General features: G+C 48.4%; 1 protein-coding gene across 4 annotated transcripts in view; it reads left to right on the top strand.

Moving 5' to 3' along the window:
- Positions 1–16093, top strand: part of Cno (adherens junction formation factor afadin) — a 45938-nt gene continuing 29845 nt past the window's right edge. Inside the window, exons 1-11 of one of the 4 annotated variants that reach the window (XM_077690920.1) lie at positions 1–360; positions 2304–2496; positions 4159–4194; positions 6805–6914; positions 7642–7725; positions 8695–8863; positions 11497–11654; positions 11744–11864; positions 12942–13174; positions 14875–15155; positions 15607–15728. In XM_077690920.1, the coding sequence (XP_077547046.1) occupies positions 250–360; positions 2304–2496; positions 4159–4194; positions 6805–6914; positions 7642–7725; positions 8695–8863; positions 11497–11654; positions 11744–11864; positions 12942–13174; positions 14875–15155; positions 15607–15728 (1618 nt within the window). In that variant the 5' untranslated portion in view covers positions 1–249. The remainder of the gene's footprint in view (positions 361–2303; positions 2497–4158; positions 4195–6804; positions 6915–7641; positions 7726–8694; positions 8864–11496; positions 11655–11743; positions 11865–12941; positions 13175–14874; positions 15156–15606; positions 15729–16093) is intronic. The other 3 variants (XM_077690921.1, XM_077690922.1, XM_077690923.1) reach the window with 3 other exon arrangements.

A 16093-nucleotide genomic window follows, 5' to 3' on the forward strand; every position in this document is an offset into this window, starting at 1 on the left:
CGACGGAAGACGGAAATCACGTGAGCGGCGAGGAATTTGGTGGGGCTTTTGCCAGCTCCATGGGTCCGTACTTGCGTGCTACCTGTTCGCCGAAACCACGGCTCAGATGGAGTTGACAGTTCGTCCTGCGACACGAAGCCAAGCTTCCTAGGTGTGGAGCATGGGAGGCAGCCGTTTACTCGTGTGATGTGAACTGTGTCGCGTGCGCGGACAACGGACTCGGCTTCCAGACGCCCCGCAAGCATTAAGATGGCGTCCGAGCGAGAGCTGAAGGCTGTGGAGCGTATCAACCTGCGAAACACCATCAACCAGTGGAATGCCAATCGGCTGGACCTCTTCGAACTCAGTGAACCGAATGAGGTAAATGTGTGCGTATGTGCCGGAACCGTCCACGCGTAACGGCAGTGTCCTGCGCCCATCTTGTCAAGTGTCTTGGGCCAATTTTGGACCAAAGGGAGTGTGTTCTTGAAGTGTGTCACGTCAAGATGGCGCCTCGTCGCAATTGCATCAGGCGGAATTGACGCTTTATTGGCGTCTTTCTGTGCGATTTCCGGCCTTTACAAGTCCGTGCCGTCGGCTGTGGTGCCGTCGACGCCACTGTCATCGTAGTAGTGCGCAGTCGGGCATGACCGCCGCCGTTGGTGACCTCCGTGTCAAAGTGGCGTGAAATCTTCCCTGCTTCTTGACGCTTTAGAACCGAGAAGTTCAACGTTCTTCGTCAGTGTCTTGCCGTTACTTATGCAGCGAAGCTGGGGAACTTGTTCTTTTACTTACCGCATGTGCAGGCCGTGAAACGTTCCCTTCGAGCGCTGTTATCTGTTTTGATAGCAGCACAATGGCTTCCTGATTCACTGACCCAAAATGTGCTCCTTACGTCGCTCGTGCGGAAGAAAGCGTGCTGACTTAGAATTCAAGTATTTGTGCTAAGCCCCGAATCGCACCTGCATCTTATCAGCTGGGCGAAAGTTCTTGCTAAGAGCCCCATATTTCCTGTGTAGGCGTGGCGTTAGTCTGAGCATAGCGCCAGTTGCGGCATTTGCTGCTTCAAAGAGCTTTGATAACAACGCGTTGCTCATGCAGAATTAAGTGACTTATGCAGAATAGCGGCCTGTATCCAGACTGGAAAGTAACCCTTTCAGGGAATTCAGTTGGCTTGTGTTAGAAAACAACCATACTTACACCATCAGATGCTGCGATAAGCTAGAGCAAAATCTATACGCAACAAGTATAAGCTAATATTATTGTGTGTTGGCCATTGTGAGCCCCTTTTGCTATACTTTCTAATTGCTTACCTTACTGCCACATAGAAACATTGCTGTGCCTGCAAGCGTAAATATTTTTTCGAGGATGATTGCCTATTACTGGGAATATGCTTTCATTTCGCGTTCTGCTGGTTAAGTGTGGATAACATAAGCCTGCACTCTTTGATTTGGCCTACAGTGTCCAGGGCCAATGATGCCGTCGAGTGGTATCTGCTCTGCACTATTTACCTGCTTCTGCAGACCCTCCTCTTTTGGGGTTTCGCTGGTCTTGTAATGCACTCATCAGCATCACAAGCAAATGGGAAAATGAGACTGGTGTGCTCAACTGTGCTTGCCAATCAAAATGTACCGAGTAAGCTCTGCATGAACTAGTGAGGTGAAATCAGAGACGTGCACTGCTATTTCTATTCCAAGGAGAGGTTAGATTTTAGGTGCAGCAGCGGCAAAACGCGAACCTGGCAAGACTTTGTAGTAGCAAAAATTGGTTGAGAGGTGTTTATAGTGGAGAAACCGTGATAGTTCGCGTGCTTCTTTGGGCCAGCACGACCTAAAAGGAATCTTGTATGTTTACATGACAATTTGGTCTTGTCTATTCTTGCAAACATTTTCATTGTGGTGTTGCCTCTTATGTCAAGAGGTATTACCTGTCTTGCATTTGTCTAATTGCTTTATTAGCACAGTGTTGGCCATCTTCCAATTTTCTTCATCTGACTCGCATGCATCCCTTTTTTGTTTTACAAAAAAAAAATGTGTTCAAAAATGACATTTCCCTCACACCATGTTGCTTTGCCACTTTTGTGGTGGCGGTTCAGAGAACTCATTGGCAGGACGTTGGCTGGAATTTAGGAAATTGTGACCCAGTTTAACACGTGTAAACTGTGCATGATGGGAATTGTTAACTAGTGGGAAATTGGAATTTGAAGAGGGGGTATCAGACCATGTAGGAAACTTGCAAACCACGTGAAAGTGTGGAATGCGTAGAGCGATCTTGTGTGCAGAGGGCGGTTGTACTCATTGCATCTATTGACTGACTTCCCACAGGACCTGGAGTTCCACGGGGTGATGCGCTTCTACTTCCAAGATGCGGACCAGAAAGTGGTGACCAAGTGCATACGTGTCTCGAGCACGGCTACCGTCACCGATGTCGTGGGCACGCTCATCGAGAAGTTCCGCCCCGACATCCGCATGCTGTCTGTGCCGGACTACGCGCTCTACGAGATCCACGAGAACAGGGGTGAGCCTTTTGCGCGCTGTCTTATCTCTCCACTAGGTAACCACTCAGTTTGTCATTCGTTTGACAGTGGTAACACTCGGCTGTAACGAGCTTTTTGAATTAAGGAAGGGAGAAGTCTCTTTGGAATCTAGGTGTTTTGTATGCTAGTTATAGGGAGCTCTAATCATTGCCTGCTTATCTCTCTACAAACTTAACAAAGTCCTTTGTGTTTTTCTAGGAAATCTTTTTTCCACGCACACGACCACATCCTTGTGGTCATGTGCGCCAAAAGAAGGTTTAGTAGAAAAGCAAGTATTTCAAACTTTCACACTCCATGTTTCTCTGTCATCCTTTTTGTTTTTTCTTTAAGTTTTTGTTTTGTTAGTCTGAATGGGCAATAACTTCATATTCCTAAAATTCAGTGCAGAAACGATCTGTGCATAAAAAGGGATTAGGCCAAATTTTGTAACACCCCTGTCACATGGGCACTTTCAATCCGAATTGAAGTGAAGCACGATTTACTTTTCGAGCGCGCTCGACGCGCCACCACTGCTACACAGCACGAAGTTGCACCGGTTGCTCTCACGTACGCCAGATGGCACTAAAAATGTGTCTCGCGGCTGGTGTCTGGTAACCTTGTGCAGTCGTAGTAATACGGAACTACATAAATGTTACTGCACGCTTATTTGGGTAAAGTTACTTGATACAAATTGTGGCGTTAGTTGACATCACCTTCTGTGCCATTACTCAGCGGGGACGAGAGTATCACCGCTTTCATCCAATCGCGCTTGGAAACCTCGATCACGCTCAAGAAATCAGGATTGAGTTCAAGCGGGATGGCGCTCGATCGCGATTGAAACTGCTGTGTAGCAGCGCCCGATCCGGATCGACTCAATCGCGATTGGAAGTGCCCGTGTGACAGGGGTATAAAGCAAGACAACTGACGGTGCTAGTGTGCTGTTCTTCAAGTTTGCTTTTCTTTGTTTCTGAGGGCTTGATTCTTTGTCTTGGAAATGGAAGAAACAACCTTGCACTGAAGTGCAGCTGTGCAGCTTTGAAAGGAAAGCTCTGCAGTTTTGTCAGACAAGATAACTGCGGGGGGAAAGGCAAATTGTCAACTGAGGGGTTTGTTTACTACTAAATATTACACCCTCTTTTTTTACTGTTTCATGTTCTTGATTTGCTTTTTAACTACAAACTGGGAGCTCAGCCAAAAGGGAAACTGCCTTGGAACAGACGTGATCCCGTGTTGGAACTCCAGGCCAAGACAGATTTTTATTTTTACCTCAAAATTCTGAGAAAGCAGTGTACTTTCTATTTGTAGCTGTATGGCTGCATTTTGGTGGAACAATAACTTTTCCCACGGCCGAAAGTGAGCTAACTCTGAGGTCTTCACGTTAACTGCAAGCTAAAAAAAGTTTGTAGAATTTTATCCCAGGTCTTGCGGAATTTTTTCTTGTCATAAAACCTACCATTCACACTAAGTCGGTACCGTTTCCAGCAATTGTGTTTGAAAGCGAAAGTGACAACACACAAAAACCAACTAGCATCTGTTTTGCATGTTCCAGCAACAGTTACCAGGAGAAGCACTTGTTTTCTTGCTTGCTCATCATAATCATCATCGTCATCATCTCTCTCTCTGTCCCATTTCCTGTTTCTCTCTCTCCTCCTTGTTTTCTCCAGGTTCTTGCTTGTCTTCTTGTTACCTGGTCTCATTTCGTGAGTGCCACTTGCTTGACCTTCTGTTTGGTTTGCTCCGTTTTCCCCGCAATGTTTTGCAAGGAATCGCAGCCTTGCGCTGTCGCAAACTCCTGTTCCAAAGTGAATGTTTTTTTTTTTTTTTTTTTTTGCAGGCGTTATATCTGGTGTTGTTTCAAAATGCCATTAAATGCAAATGCTTTTAGTGCCTTTGGAGACTGGAGATGGTTGTGCAATGACATTTGCGACCAAACACTAGTTTAACACTTTACAGCTAATTGGTGTGCAGTCCTAGGCTCACTTTGAGCTTATTCAAAATGCAGGCTTAAAGAAGTGGACCCTTTGTCAACCTAATTTAAATTTCTGAATTTTCAAATTCAAGAAGCATGAGCCTAATCTGAACAAGCTGTTTCGGTCATTGGACTGTTTGTAGAAGCACTGCCTTGACATTTCAGCCTCCTTTACTTCAAAACCCAAAGCATGTTTCTTGTTATTCGCTGTACAATATTTCCTGCAGAAATTTTGCGGCAAATTTTTGCGTAACGGTTACACTGCGCACGTACCAATCATTTCTACCCTGTGCAAAGCTTGTCACTGCACCGTGCTATTGTTCACCAATTCTATGCAGATCATTGCAGCCACTTTGCCTTTCATCTAACATAGCGTGCAATTCAAGAAGCTGTTAGCAGCATTGATTGTTTGTAGGCTTTAACACGCCGACGCAACGCAGGCGATGAGGCACGCCGTTGTGGAGGGCTCCGGATTAATTTTGACCACCTGGGCATTTTTAATGTGCGCCTAAATCTTGTACACACGGGCGTTTTTACGAGTTTTCGGCGCACGTTAAAGCAGCATGAAATGGGGCCAAAGTCAGTTACAGCTTTCAGAGGACAAGGGTGACTCTCTGCATAGCTGAGGTGTTATCGTGCACAGAAATACCATCTACATAAAGCTGTTTTTTACTCTGGATTGTGGCAGTTACCATGTGTCTCAGGTTACAGCTGGAATATGTGAACTTTGGTAGTTGTATTTGATCCCCAGTGGGATGTTGGAATCCCCCGCGCCTCGGTGCTCTGTGAGGCCGATGCCTTTGTGATTGTTGCTTCTTGCCTGCATGCCCGCGTGCATGGAATGATGGGCTTGCCCTGGCTGGCATTATCGCTGTTGTTTCAGCTTACGGTGTGAAGGCAAGATGATGTCAGTATCTACCAAATGTGAAACTGTTATTAACTAGGAGCCTTGTTGGCAAGGTGTTGTGACCGCAGTGCACCCTTGGGAAGCTCGGATACAAAACTGATAGCATGTGGCCCCACACATGTGGGTTCCCAAGCTGTCTGGAGTGCTTTACATTGCCAGAAAGTAGAAGACACTAAATTGGTGCTTGTTGCGAGTTATCCTCAACTTTTGCTTGGTGGGAGAAGGGTGGGGGTGTCAGCCATTGAAGGGCTTCTGAGATGGTTCTCACGGTCTTCTGTTTGCATAAGAAATTGATTCTTTGCTTCCGCTTAAGGTATGTTCAGAAAAAAGTAGACACGTGCGCTCGTGCAAACGAGAGTTGCAAGTTGGAAATGCCGGAACTACCTCTAGTCTCTGTGATGTCTCTGGCAGGAAGCGAGCATTTCATGGTAGCCCTTTTGAAACCTTCGCATTTGCTCATTTTAACAGCAGTGCTTTTCAGATGCCAGTGTCAAGTAGCAGCATAAAGATTACAAATGGCACCGTGGCACTTTGTCGGCCAATTGAGCACATCATTGCTGTATCGACATCAGGGCAATTTGGATTTGATTACTTGAAAAATAGAGGCATAGAAAGATTTTTAGTCTTCAAAATTGAAAAGAAATGATCTCTCTAGGCATGAAACTTGCATACATGTCAACTTGCGGCCAGTGTGCTAAACCATTTAGCTGTGTGAATAGTGGGCCATCGCTGCTGAAGTGCACGGCATTGAAAGTTACTGTGTTGGTAGAATGTGGTTTATTTTGGCGTGTCTCGAGCTAAACTGAGCAAACGTTTATTAATAAGCACTTGTGCAGTGGGTCTTATTCAAGCCACTACAGTTAACTACAGTTACAGTGGCAGCACCAGCTCACCATCTCAAATATGTTGATATCTTGTGCAAACAAGGGCCAAAGATCTAAAGCGAGACGTCATCAATCAAGATTCTTGACCCCAGAGAATTGTAATGGCTCAATACCGCTGTATTTCTAAAAATTAGTCGACTGCTAGGTAATATTGCACCTGCTCCTGTGCTGCATGCTTGGGAAAGCTGATGGCTAACATGTTTTGTTTATGTTGTCATAGTGTTGCAGCTGCTCATAGTTGTGGTTGCCTTCTATCGGCAGTAAACATTATTTGGTACTCCCTTTAAGCACACACATATGCCGGCTTCTTGGAAAAGGCACATTTAAAAAATGATATTGCAGATTCCTGATGGCCTTACTCACTTAAAAATTGCTTGCACCGAGGTAATACAAAGACGTCATCAGTCATGGTTCAGTAAAGAGGTGTGTAGTTGGTGACATCACTGTCATCCGAATATCCCCATTGCAGGGCCCTTTTAAGACGGAATGATGCGTCAGCTTGTCAAACTTTTTTGTAACTTCACTGATGGAGCCGCCGCCCCCATTGCAGAGGAGCGCAAGCTTGGCCCCGACGAGCGTCCGCTCCTGGTTCAACTCAGCTGGCATCAGGATGACCGAGAGGGGCGCTTCCTCTTCCGGCGAATGGACCACAAGTCTCGGGTGAGGTGGCCACTGCCATGAGGAAGGGGCGCAACTTTTGCCACAGGCCCGTAGGGCTTCTGCTCCGTTCTGGGTGACCTAATCACATCTGATGTGTTGCAGAGCGTCTAGATAGGCTCAGCGAGAGCTCCCTCTGTGCTTCTCATTTACTGGTCTTTGCTGCAGGCCCTGTTAGCATGCCACGAGGAGATAACATTTGGATTTTTTTGCTTTCCACTTCTCCATTTTAGTACGGTGACTCATAAAAAAGCCAGAACCACCCTATGCATGCTTGTTTACTTCATTGCCACTGTTGCCCTAGCTTCAAGAAGAATCTGGGTGAAAGGCTAAATTGTTGAGAATTTACCAGTGAGACGTTTATTTCCCTGGTTCACACTTTCAGACACTGCAACTATAGACTTATCACTTACGCATATAGTCCAATCAGGCCTAATAGCCTGGCTGTCCAACGTAAAGCCTCCCAAGTGAGCTTGATTGAAAGGTTGGAGCATTGTCTCGCGGGGCAAGCAGACTTTTTTTGTGTCGTACGTGTGCTGTTATCTCTGCTGCCATGTCATTGGGACAGTTGCTAGGAACAGGTTTCAGTTCTGCTTGTTGTTATATTTGGGCTTTGTTTATTGTTAATGGTTGCTTCTTATGGGGCCATCGTAGCTGTAAGCACTTAAAAAGCTGCATTGTTGTGGCAGCAGAGGAGGCGACGTGACTGGGCGCTTGTGGCCTTGTGCAGCTGCCAGCCCTCAAGGTGGAGTCGCTCCGGTTTGGCCGCAAGCTGTCCCGGCGGGAACACAAGAAGAAGAAGAACAAGGAAGCGGTGAGGGGCCACTACCACTCGCTTGACTGCATCGATTCATGCCAGGAAGTTCAGCGCTTTAACTGTGAGGGTTCTCACCCAGGGTTTACCTGCACTCAGTAGCTGGAGCTCCAAATGTAGAGGCCTGTAAACCGCAAGGTAACATTGTTGGCAGAACTTATTGTTCGTGTAACGTAAAATAACACCTGTACAGACAGCCCCACGGGAGGGACCAAGTGGGTTCAAGACTAGGAAGGAGTCTGGGCAACAGCCACTAGATGCATGCGCATAACTTGGTGACGTAATTGTACGAGGGAATTTGTGGGACATTTGTGCAAATTGCGGAACAAGCAAGGCCTTAGGGTCCCTGTGTCACAGGGGTACCAGTGGTGCTTGAAGGAAATTGCGGGAGCCACGTGCTCCCCTCAAATTCACTCTTACTCGAAGCAGAAGGTGGAAAGGAAGGTCTTTTTGATGGAGGCTGGGGTGGTGCAGGTGGAGCAGGCTCTGATAAGTGCCTAGTAATGCTTCGAGCATTGATGTGCACAGCTGGACACTTCTCTAGGAACTGCACCACACGCTTAGGAGTGCACTCTGCCTGCCGTTAATACTGTCACTATCAGTTATATCAATATAGTGTGCAGTGTTGGTGCCCGCTAAGTGCGGAAATCTTCGGAATGAAAGGCCTGCCTGACATAATTTTATGAACTGGCAAACTCGAAAGATGTCATTGACACGTTTCCAAGAGATAACTTCTTGCCCGGCGGGAAGAAAAGCCTACTTAGTACCTATCAGTTCCCTCTGTTTGTGCTCACAGTTGAGAATGGTAAAATAAGGTTGGCCAGGTGGCGGAAATAAAAAGAAGCCTTGAAGGCTGTTTGTTTGAGGGGAGGAGGGGGAATGGCTTTTGGTAAAGTGGCGCCAAGTTAAAAATTGCCCAGTACGAAATAGGGCTGAGAACGTGTGGTCCCTTGGGGCGGTTGTGTCCAGGCCCAAGTGGAGGACCGAGACGGCATAGCGGAGAAGCTGTACACAGAGCTTCCAGAGACAAGCTTCACGCGCTCCATCTCCAATCCAGAGGCTGTGATGCGACGAAGGCGACAGCAGAAGCTGGAGCGCAAACTGCAGCAGTTCCGTCAAGAGGGAAGCCCCGAGGCTGGTTGGTGGCACCTTTTTTTGGTTCCTATGAAAAAGTGCGAAGAAGGCAACAACACAGAATAAAAACACACAGCGTATTGTTCTGCGTGTTCTTATTCTATGTCATTGTATTTTCCTTTCTTTCTCCCTTTTTTTTTTTTTTTTTTTGATTGAATGTGTTACCAACTCTCCAAGCTTCCAATTGGGCTAATCCTTTTGGTTGTGCCTTTTCTCTCTCTCTCTTTTTTTTTTTTTTTTTGCACTAGCTGAGCAAAATGCAGCCAACTGCTGTGTGTTGCGATTGTTAAAATGGCTACCGTATTTATTCGAATCTAAGCCGACCCCCGAAAGTCCGAAGCTACGAAAAAAAAAACTTACCTCGAATGTAGGCCGAACAAAAAGGCGAGGTCAGAGTTCACAAAAAGAAAATACGTTTATTGAACATGAAGATGCAGTGCTGGAACTCAATTAGTTTCTCTTCAAAATCACCGGGCAACTTCTGGGCAATTGAGGTTCGACGACGGAGGCTAAAGCCAAAGCGCTTCATGAATTTCTGTAGCCAGCCCCGACTGGCTTTGAAGTGTGCCCGCGATAAGCCTCGTTCCCTTGAAAGCTCCCTTGCTTTTGCCTGGAGCACTTCCGTTGTTACTGGAAGGGCAGCTGCTCACTGCATCCAAACGAAGTGAGCCAATGCCATCTCCATTTCGTGGTGACGGCCTTCTTGTGGTCCGGTGAATGCCATCCTCGTTGCGGAGCACGCAAATATCCTCTCCCGTTGCGTCCTCCAACGACGGACATTTTTTTCATCCACGCCGAAGTCCCGCCTGGCTTGAACGTTCAGTTCGACGACAACTCCGCGGCTAAAACAACTTTTGGCACCGCTTGTTTGGTGCCATTGTGCTGTCAAAACCTAACGCCACACCGCACGGAGGCTACTATCCGCACAGTTCAAAATGGCGGCATCACCCCCAGCTATGGCCCCTTAAGTGGCTACTGGCTCATCTAGTAATGGCTACAATACTTTCTTTTCTGGGTGGCGCTAGCTGTGCGCAATTTCACTTGGAAATTGGCGTGCGTTAAAATCCTCGAATCCAAGCCGACCCTGGAGTTTGATATATCAGTATTTAAAAAAAACTATCGGCTTAGATTCGAATAAATACAGTATATATTCAAACACTCCTGTCACAGTTTATGCTTGCAGCACGGCTGTTATCTCATCTTCTCTGATGCAGTTGTGTTGGATGTTTGAACTTAGATAGCACAATACCTGCCAGGCGGGTGGGTAGAATACTTCACGTATAAGAAAATCAGAGACTTGGTGATACAAGAACCTTTTTTCTTGTTTTTGAGTATATTTTGGTATTATGCAACTAATGGGCTATGGTCGTGGCGTGCTTGTGAGGTTGGCTGCAGCAGTCCACATTCTTGGGAGGGAGGGAGGGAGGGAGGGGGAGAGAGAGAGAGAGAGAGAGAGAGAGAGAGAGAGAGAGAGAGAGAGAGAGAGAGAGAGAGAGAGAGAGAGAGAGAGAGAGAGAGAGAGAGAGAGAGAGAGAGAGAGAGAGAGAGAGAGAGTTACAAAGTCACCCTTTGTTTCTGAAGGTTAGCATAGTTTGGTTTTGTACATTGTGAAAATTGTGGGTTGCTTTTTGTTTGATCGTCGTGGGCTACAGTTGATCATTTTGAAACAAAAATACCAAATAGTTTAGTAGAGATCTGGCAGCTGGGCCACAACGTTTCATTTGCATCTGGCAACCTATCAAGAACGTGCACAAATTTTCTACCTACGGTGTGGCAGAATAGCGTAACAAACATATTGTGAAGATTTTTTTATGCTTCAGAAAATGTGTTTTGGTTTTTCTGTGGATCCTGTGCCAAAGCCCATGTTACTGCTCCAACATTCTCGATGCTCCAAAATCTTTTTTTTTTTTTTTTTTTTTTCTCTCAAGAAAGCTATTTCTGGCTGCTGCAAAAGCTGCCGCAAAAGCTACTCCAAGATGGCTTGGGCCAATCGCCTCACTACAGGCTGGCATGGTAGTTGTACTTTGCGAAGGAAATGTGTATCGAAGTGTAACCCCACTGGTCTAAATTCTTTCTGTGCTCTGTCTCATCACCCCAGTGTTTTGTTATGGGTGTTGGTTTTTTTTTTCTGTGTGTGTGAGGTATGTATAACTGCATGTGGTATGTGAGGTATGTAAAATTGGGAATTTTCAGAGAACTGGGAGTGGTCTAAATTTGTCTGAAGCACAGCAGTATGGCATACCTCTTGGGACAGGCCTTGTTATGGCCTTTTAATACCCAAATCCCTTATGTCTGTTCTATACCTTACTTTGTACCCGTGGGAAAAGGTTCCTTTGCAGGAGCAAATCTTTCTGGTCTTGTGTGCTCAGCAAAGCTAAAACCATGGGTAGTTGGTTGTGCATCTTGTTAAATCGCTCTGCTTTTTGAACTAAACAAAAAGGGGCTACACACACATGGGACGATGCATAAAGTCCACTGCGTGCGGGGCGCCTTTTTTGTTTAGTCCTAAAAGCAGCCCGGTTTATTACCAAGACGCACGCACATCTGTGCTGCTTTTGTGCTGTGGTGTTGGGCCCATTCGTGCGAGCTTCTTGTGCCAGCCCTTGGACAATCCCGTGCTTTCTCCCTCCCCGACAGGGGGCACGCTGCGCATCTTTGGCGAGTCCCTGAACAGGGACGTGCCGTACAAGACGCTGCTGCTGTCCACGACTGACAGTGCGGCCCACGTGGTGCGTGAGATCCTGGCCAAGTACGGCCTCGAGCAGGAGGAGCCCCAGCACTACTGCCTCGTCCAGGTGAGGCGGAAGACTCTCAGCTGTGCGCCACTTCACAGCTTTCCAGTGTGCACCAGGTAGTCCAACTTTTGGTGTTGCCTGTGGCCCAGGTGCTGGTTCCTCCGCCCCCGGGCGGCTGCCCCCAGGATCCCCCCACGGGCCTCAAGGAGTTTATCCTTGATGACGACGACTGCCCGCTGGCCATCGAGAGGCAGCACAACCGCATCAAAGGTGCGCTGCGCTCTCTGCCTGGGGAGAACCCCTCCCGCGACCATCTTGCTCTCTGGGGTACAACAGTGAGTGGGGTACAACAGTGAGTGGAAGTGTTTGTTGCAACGCATCGTCAGGTTAGGAAGGTGGAGGAGTGAGATTGTGGTACATCCTCGAAGGAGGCGGGCCACTTGCCAATGCGGGAAGGGGGTAACAAGAAGCAGGACTGCGACTTTGCTCCTCATATCAGAGAGTTGTTGGTGGGCGAGTGGACTGGACAGCATGGAATGTTATGATGCACTGTTCACCCTGCCAGCTGTCATGATCCCCTCTTCATGAAAAACATCAGTGTGTGATGAGTGTGCTTGTAGAATTTTTAGTTCATCTAATTCCTTGGCGAGGGGTGTGCTTCTCTTTCGTTACAGTGAAAGGGTGACTGAAATGCACGTAGTGGTAGTTGAGAAGGGGCAAGGCAGTGGGGGCTTCAGGTGCAGTTGAGAAACAATGCGGGCTTGTCTAAACTACTGATCTTGCTTTGTGTACGAAACCATGGAATTTGTAGCCAACTAGACCTGCTCAAAATTGTCGCAGTGTTCACTAAGATGTCAAACTGCGAGTTGAATCTGACTCCGAGTAAAGCTTGTACAAAGGCACCTTGTTGCAGGGCACAGTTGTTGGCAGTTGGCACGGATCGTTAAGGGGCATTGGTGTAGCGGGTGGAGTTGCGATATGCTCTCGCTAAAGGAGGCCTATGGGGCTGTGCAAGAGCACATTGGGGTTAATATCACTGTGGAGCACATATTTTGGGGGGAAAGGGAAGAGGGAGGTGTTATAACGAAGCGGTATTGCTTGACAAAATTACAGAGGTTACTCTGCATGCTAGTGGATTTTCCATTTGCCACCGCTGCACCCTTCGAGGCACTAAGTTTGAGGGCACATCGGTTGGCCAAAAAGGAACAGCGGGAGTGGTTGCCCCACCTGTTGCAATTTCGTCTCCTTGAGAAGTCACCAACGGGCGGTAAGAGTGGTCCCAGATGTTGCAGCAGCGATTTGGGAGGGGGTTGGCACTGTGGAGGGGGCGGTTGCCTATGGGACCAGCCTTTCCCGCAGGGACGCTGTCCTTCCACATCCGGCGGCGGCCGGCCGACTACCAGCCGCGCAAGCGCAAGAAGAAGGCGCCCAGCGGGGGCGGCACTGTGCCCCCGGACGAGGGCCTGCCCATGCTGCAGGAGGTGCTGCCGGGGGGCGGGGGTGCCCCGGGGCCCTGCCACCCGATCCCCCTGCACATGACCGAGGTGGGCTCGGCACCCTCGGGCAGCCAGGGCCTGCAGGTGGGTGTGCTCTCCCTCCCACTGGCGTTGCGCGTGGTCCGTGGCTCTCCATCAAGTTCCCCCGCCACAGGGGCTCAGTGGCACAGGCAGTGTGCTGCTGAGCCCAAGGATGCGGGCTCGGTTCTGGCCAGGGTGGCTGCTTTTCTGATCAAAGGGAAAGCAAGAATGCCCATGTGTCGAGATTCGGGGTACACATTAAAGATCCCCAGGTGGTTGGGGTTCATCTGAAGCCCTCCACTTAGGTGCACACTTTCGTGCCCGTGGAAAAATCGGTTGTTTTTGGGTGTTCCAGGAAATTTTTTTTTCTTGCCACAGACAATGAGTGACGCTGAAGTGTAAGATACAAAATGATAGAAGAATAATCGGGCTTTCCAACAGTAATAATTTCAAACAACAGACGCATGAGGAATTTTATGAAAAAAATTGTGGGAACAAAATAAGTAACAAAAAAAAATTGATGATAACCTCAGTGCTACTTCGCACAGGGTAGACATAAAAACAATATGAAATATACATTATGACCATAAAACGCTTACAGAATAATACTGCAAATATGAGTGGTGCAAGTCCAAAAGTTATTTACATACATAAATATAAATATAAACACGCTGCTCCGGAGCATTACGCCAAGGTCAATTCCGGGCCGTCTTTGAGGAGGAAACTCAACTCTCTGTGCAGTCGGCGCGAAATGGTCTTGCCAGAACGAAGTCGACGCCTTGCTGATAAGAGCTGTGGCCTTTATTACAGGGCCGGATCTGTTTACAACAATGCGCGCCCCCCAGAAAGCGCACACCTGGTGATGGTCCGGGGCGACTTGGTGCACTTTCGTTGACCATAGGAAAGTCTGACATATCGAAGTCTTCCTCTGTGTCTGTTCTGCTACCATCACGCACAGATTCAAGCTCAGTTACATTGGAATTCGTCGAAATTCGCCGTTTGCGCGAAGCATTGGCAAGTGGCGGCGACGCCATAACTGAAACCACATGAGCTCGTCTCCCCGCCAGCAAAGGACATTTAAAAATCCCCCACGCAGCGGAAAAATGAAACTCGAAAGCGAAACTGATAAAATACTTCCTCCTTTACCATTTGGATGGCATTAGCAGTCCAGAAGCACTGGGAGAGCGCCAAAATTTGAATTTGTATTCATCGATAGCATACTAACGATGGGAATAGGTGCGGTCAATCTAGTGAAATCGAGTCAATACGGCAGAGTTACTCAATATAGACAGTTGCGAAACTCCGCTTCAGAATCCGGGCGGTGCTAGCCCCCCCACTCCGTGGAAGCTGAGGGGCAAGTCGACGCGCGCGGCACCTAGGAGATGAAAACGGAACTTTGCTAAACTATTATTATTCAAAATTCTTCTGTAAAATAAAGATTGCTTTCTAAATTAAAGCACAATAATTACGTAAAATCTACTTGTGTTTTTGCGGCTTTTCTTTTTATGACTTACGGCAGCAGCTGCAAGCACTTGAGTACTGCTTCAACGTCCTGCCGACAGACGACAGGCTAGTCAACTTGCCCCGTGCTTGCCCCGGCGCAGGGGGGCAACCGAAGACCGGCTTTCGATACATGGGGCCTATGGGGAGTTTCGCAACTGTCTATATCCAGTAACTCTGTCAATACGGTATATGGGACACTAGGATGGTTTCATGACACTGGTCCACATGCTGATGAGCCTTCTCGGCTGTGCTCCTCGCAGCTTTCCGGGCCAGGCGTGCTGCCCCGGCACTGTGTGATAGCGCACACGGAGGGTGTGGTGACGGTGACGCCCAGCCAGCCCGAAGCGGAGACATATGTGGACGGGGCCCGGGTGTTTGACACCACGCTGCTGCAGCACGGAGCCACCGTGCGCTTTGGCCGCAGTCACCTGTTCCGCTTCTGGCAAGCACCCCCACCCCGGGCCGCCGCTGCTCCTCCCCCCGCCTCCCCCATGGGCGACAACACCCACCGGCCACCCACGCTCGACGAGGATCACCGGCTGTGAGTGGTCTGGGGGCACCCTCTTCTTACACCTATCTGCCTCCTGTCCCTGCTCTGTTGAGTTTTTGCCACAGATGCGTGGCATTGAGTCTCTCTCTGGCCTGCCTCTGGCACGCCTATGTTCTGCTCGTTAGCGTGCCTTTGACCACAGTGTCCTGCTTGTTAGCTCAACTAACAAACAGGACAGAATGGACAGGACGTGCTAGTGAATAGCTCTTGTCTTTGACCACCTGTTTCATGACACGTGTTCCTCTGCTGTAATTTTGTAAGTACCTAATCTAATTGGAGACTGTCCTGATCCAAGAATGCGCATGCTTTTACCAGCCAAACATTAGGCCGCTTGGCTTCCTCAGGGGCAGTATTTCTGCGCGGAAGAACATTTAGTAATGATACTGCATGTTAAGGAACACAGTCTATAATGCCTTTTTTCGGCATGCCATTTCCCCCTCAGGAGGGCCCCTGAGCCCAGTGTCATGATGCCCCCCGACCACATGGGTCCCCCTGCTGGGGAGCCCAGGGACCAGCGAAGGGGGGACCCCATCCTGCCGGCTGTGCTGGAGCTCTGGGAGGAACGTGAGTCGCTCGTGTTGCCTTCTATAACTGCAGCACCCATGAGGACGCTTATGCGAGTGTGACGGGAGGCCCTTATATCCCATCCTTTATCTTTCGCATAACTAGCATAGGTTCAAACCTCGTATAAAGGAGAGTTGTACTTGGTAGCAGGCAACACACCTTCATAGACCCCCTTTGAAACCGCGGTGCATTGCCTCTAGAAAGGAAGGGGCTGTCCACTGTCAGAGCTTTCACGGTTTCCCAGATGGCGCTGCGGGGTGGCCCTGATGTTGAAAGTGCAGAGGGCACTCGTTCATTGTGTTCGCTTGCATAATCAGTGTTTTTGTAAAAACACTTGCCATAAGGATGTTCCTTATCTGTGCATA

Source organism: Haemaphysalis longicornis, unplaced genomic scaffold (genome assembly GCF_048455015.1).
Source record: "Haemaphysalis longicornis isolate Haplotype H1 unplaced genomic scaffold, Haemaphysalis longicornis Haplotype H1 scaffold_10, whole genome shotgun sequence".
NCBI lineage: Eukaryota > Metazoa > Arthropoda > Arachnida > Ixodida > Ixodidae > Haemaphysalis > Haemaphysalis longicornis.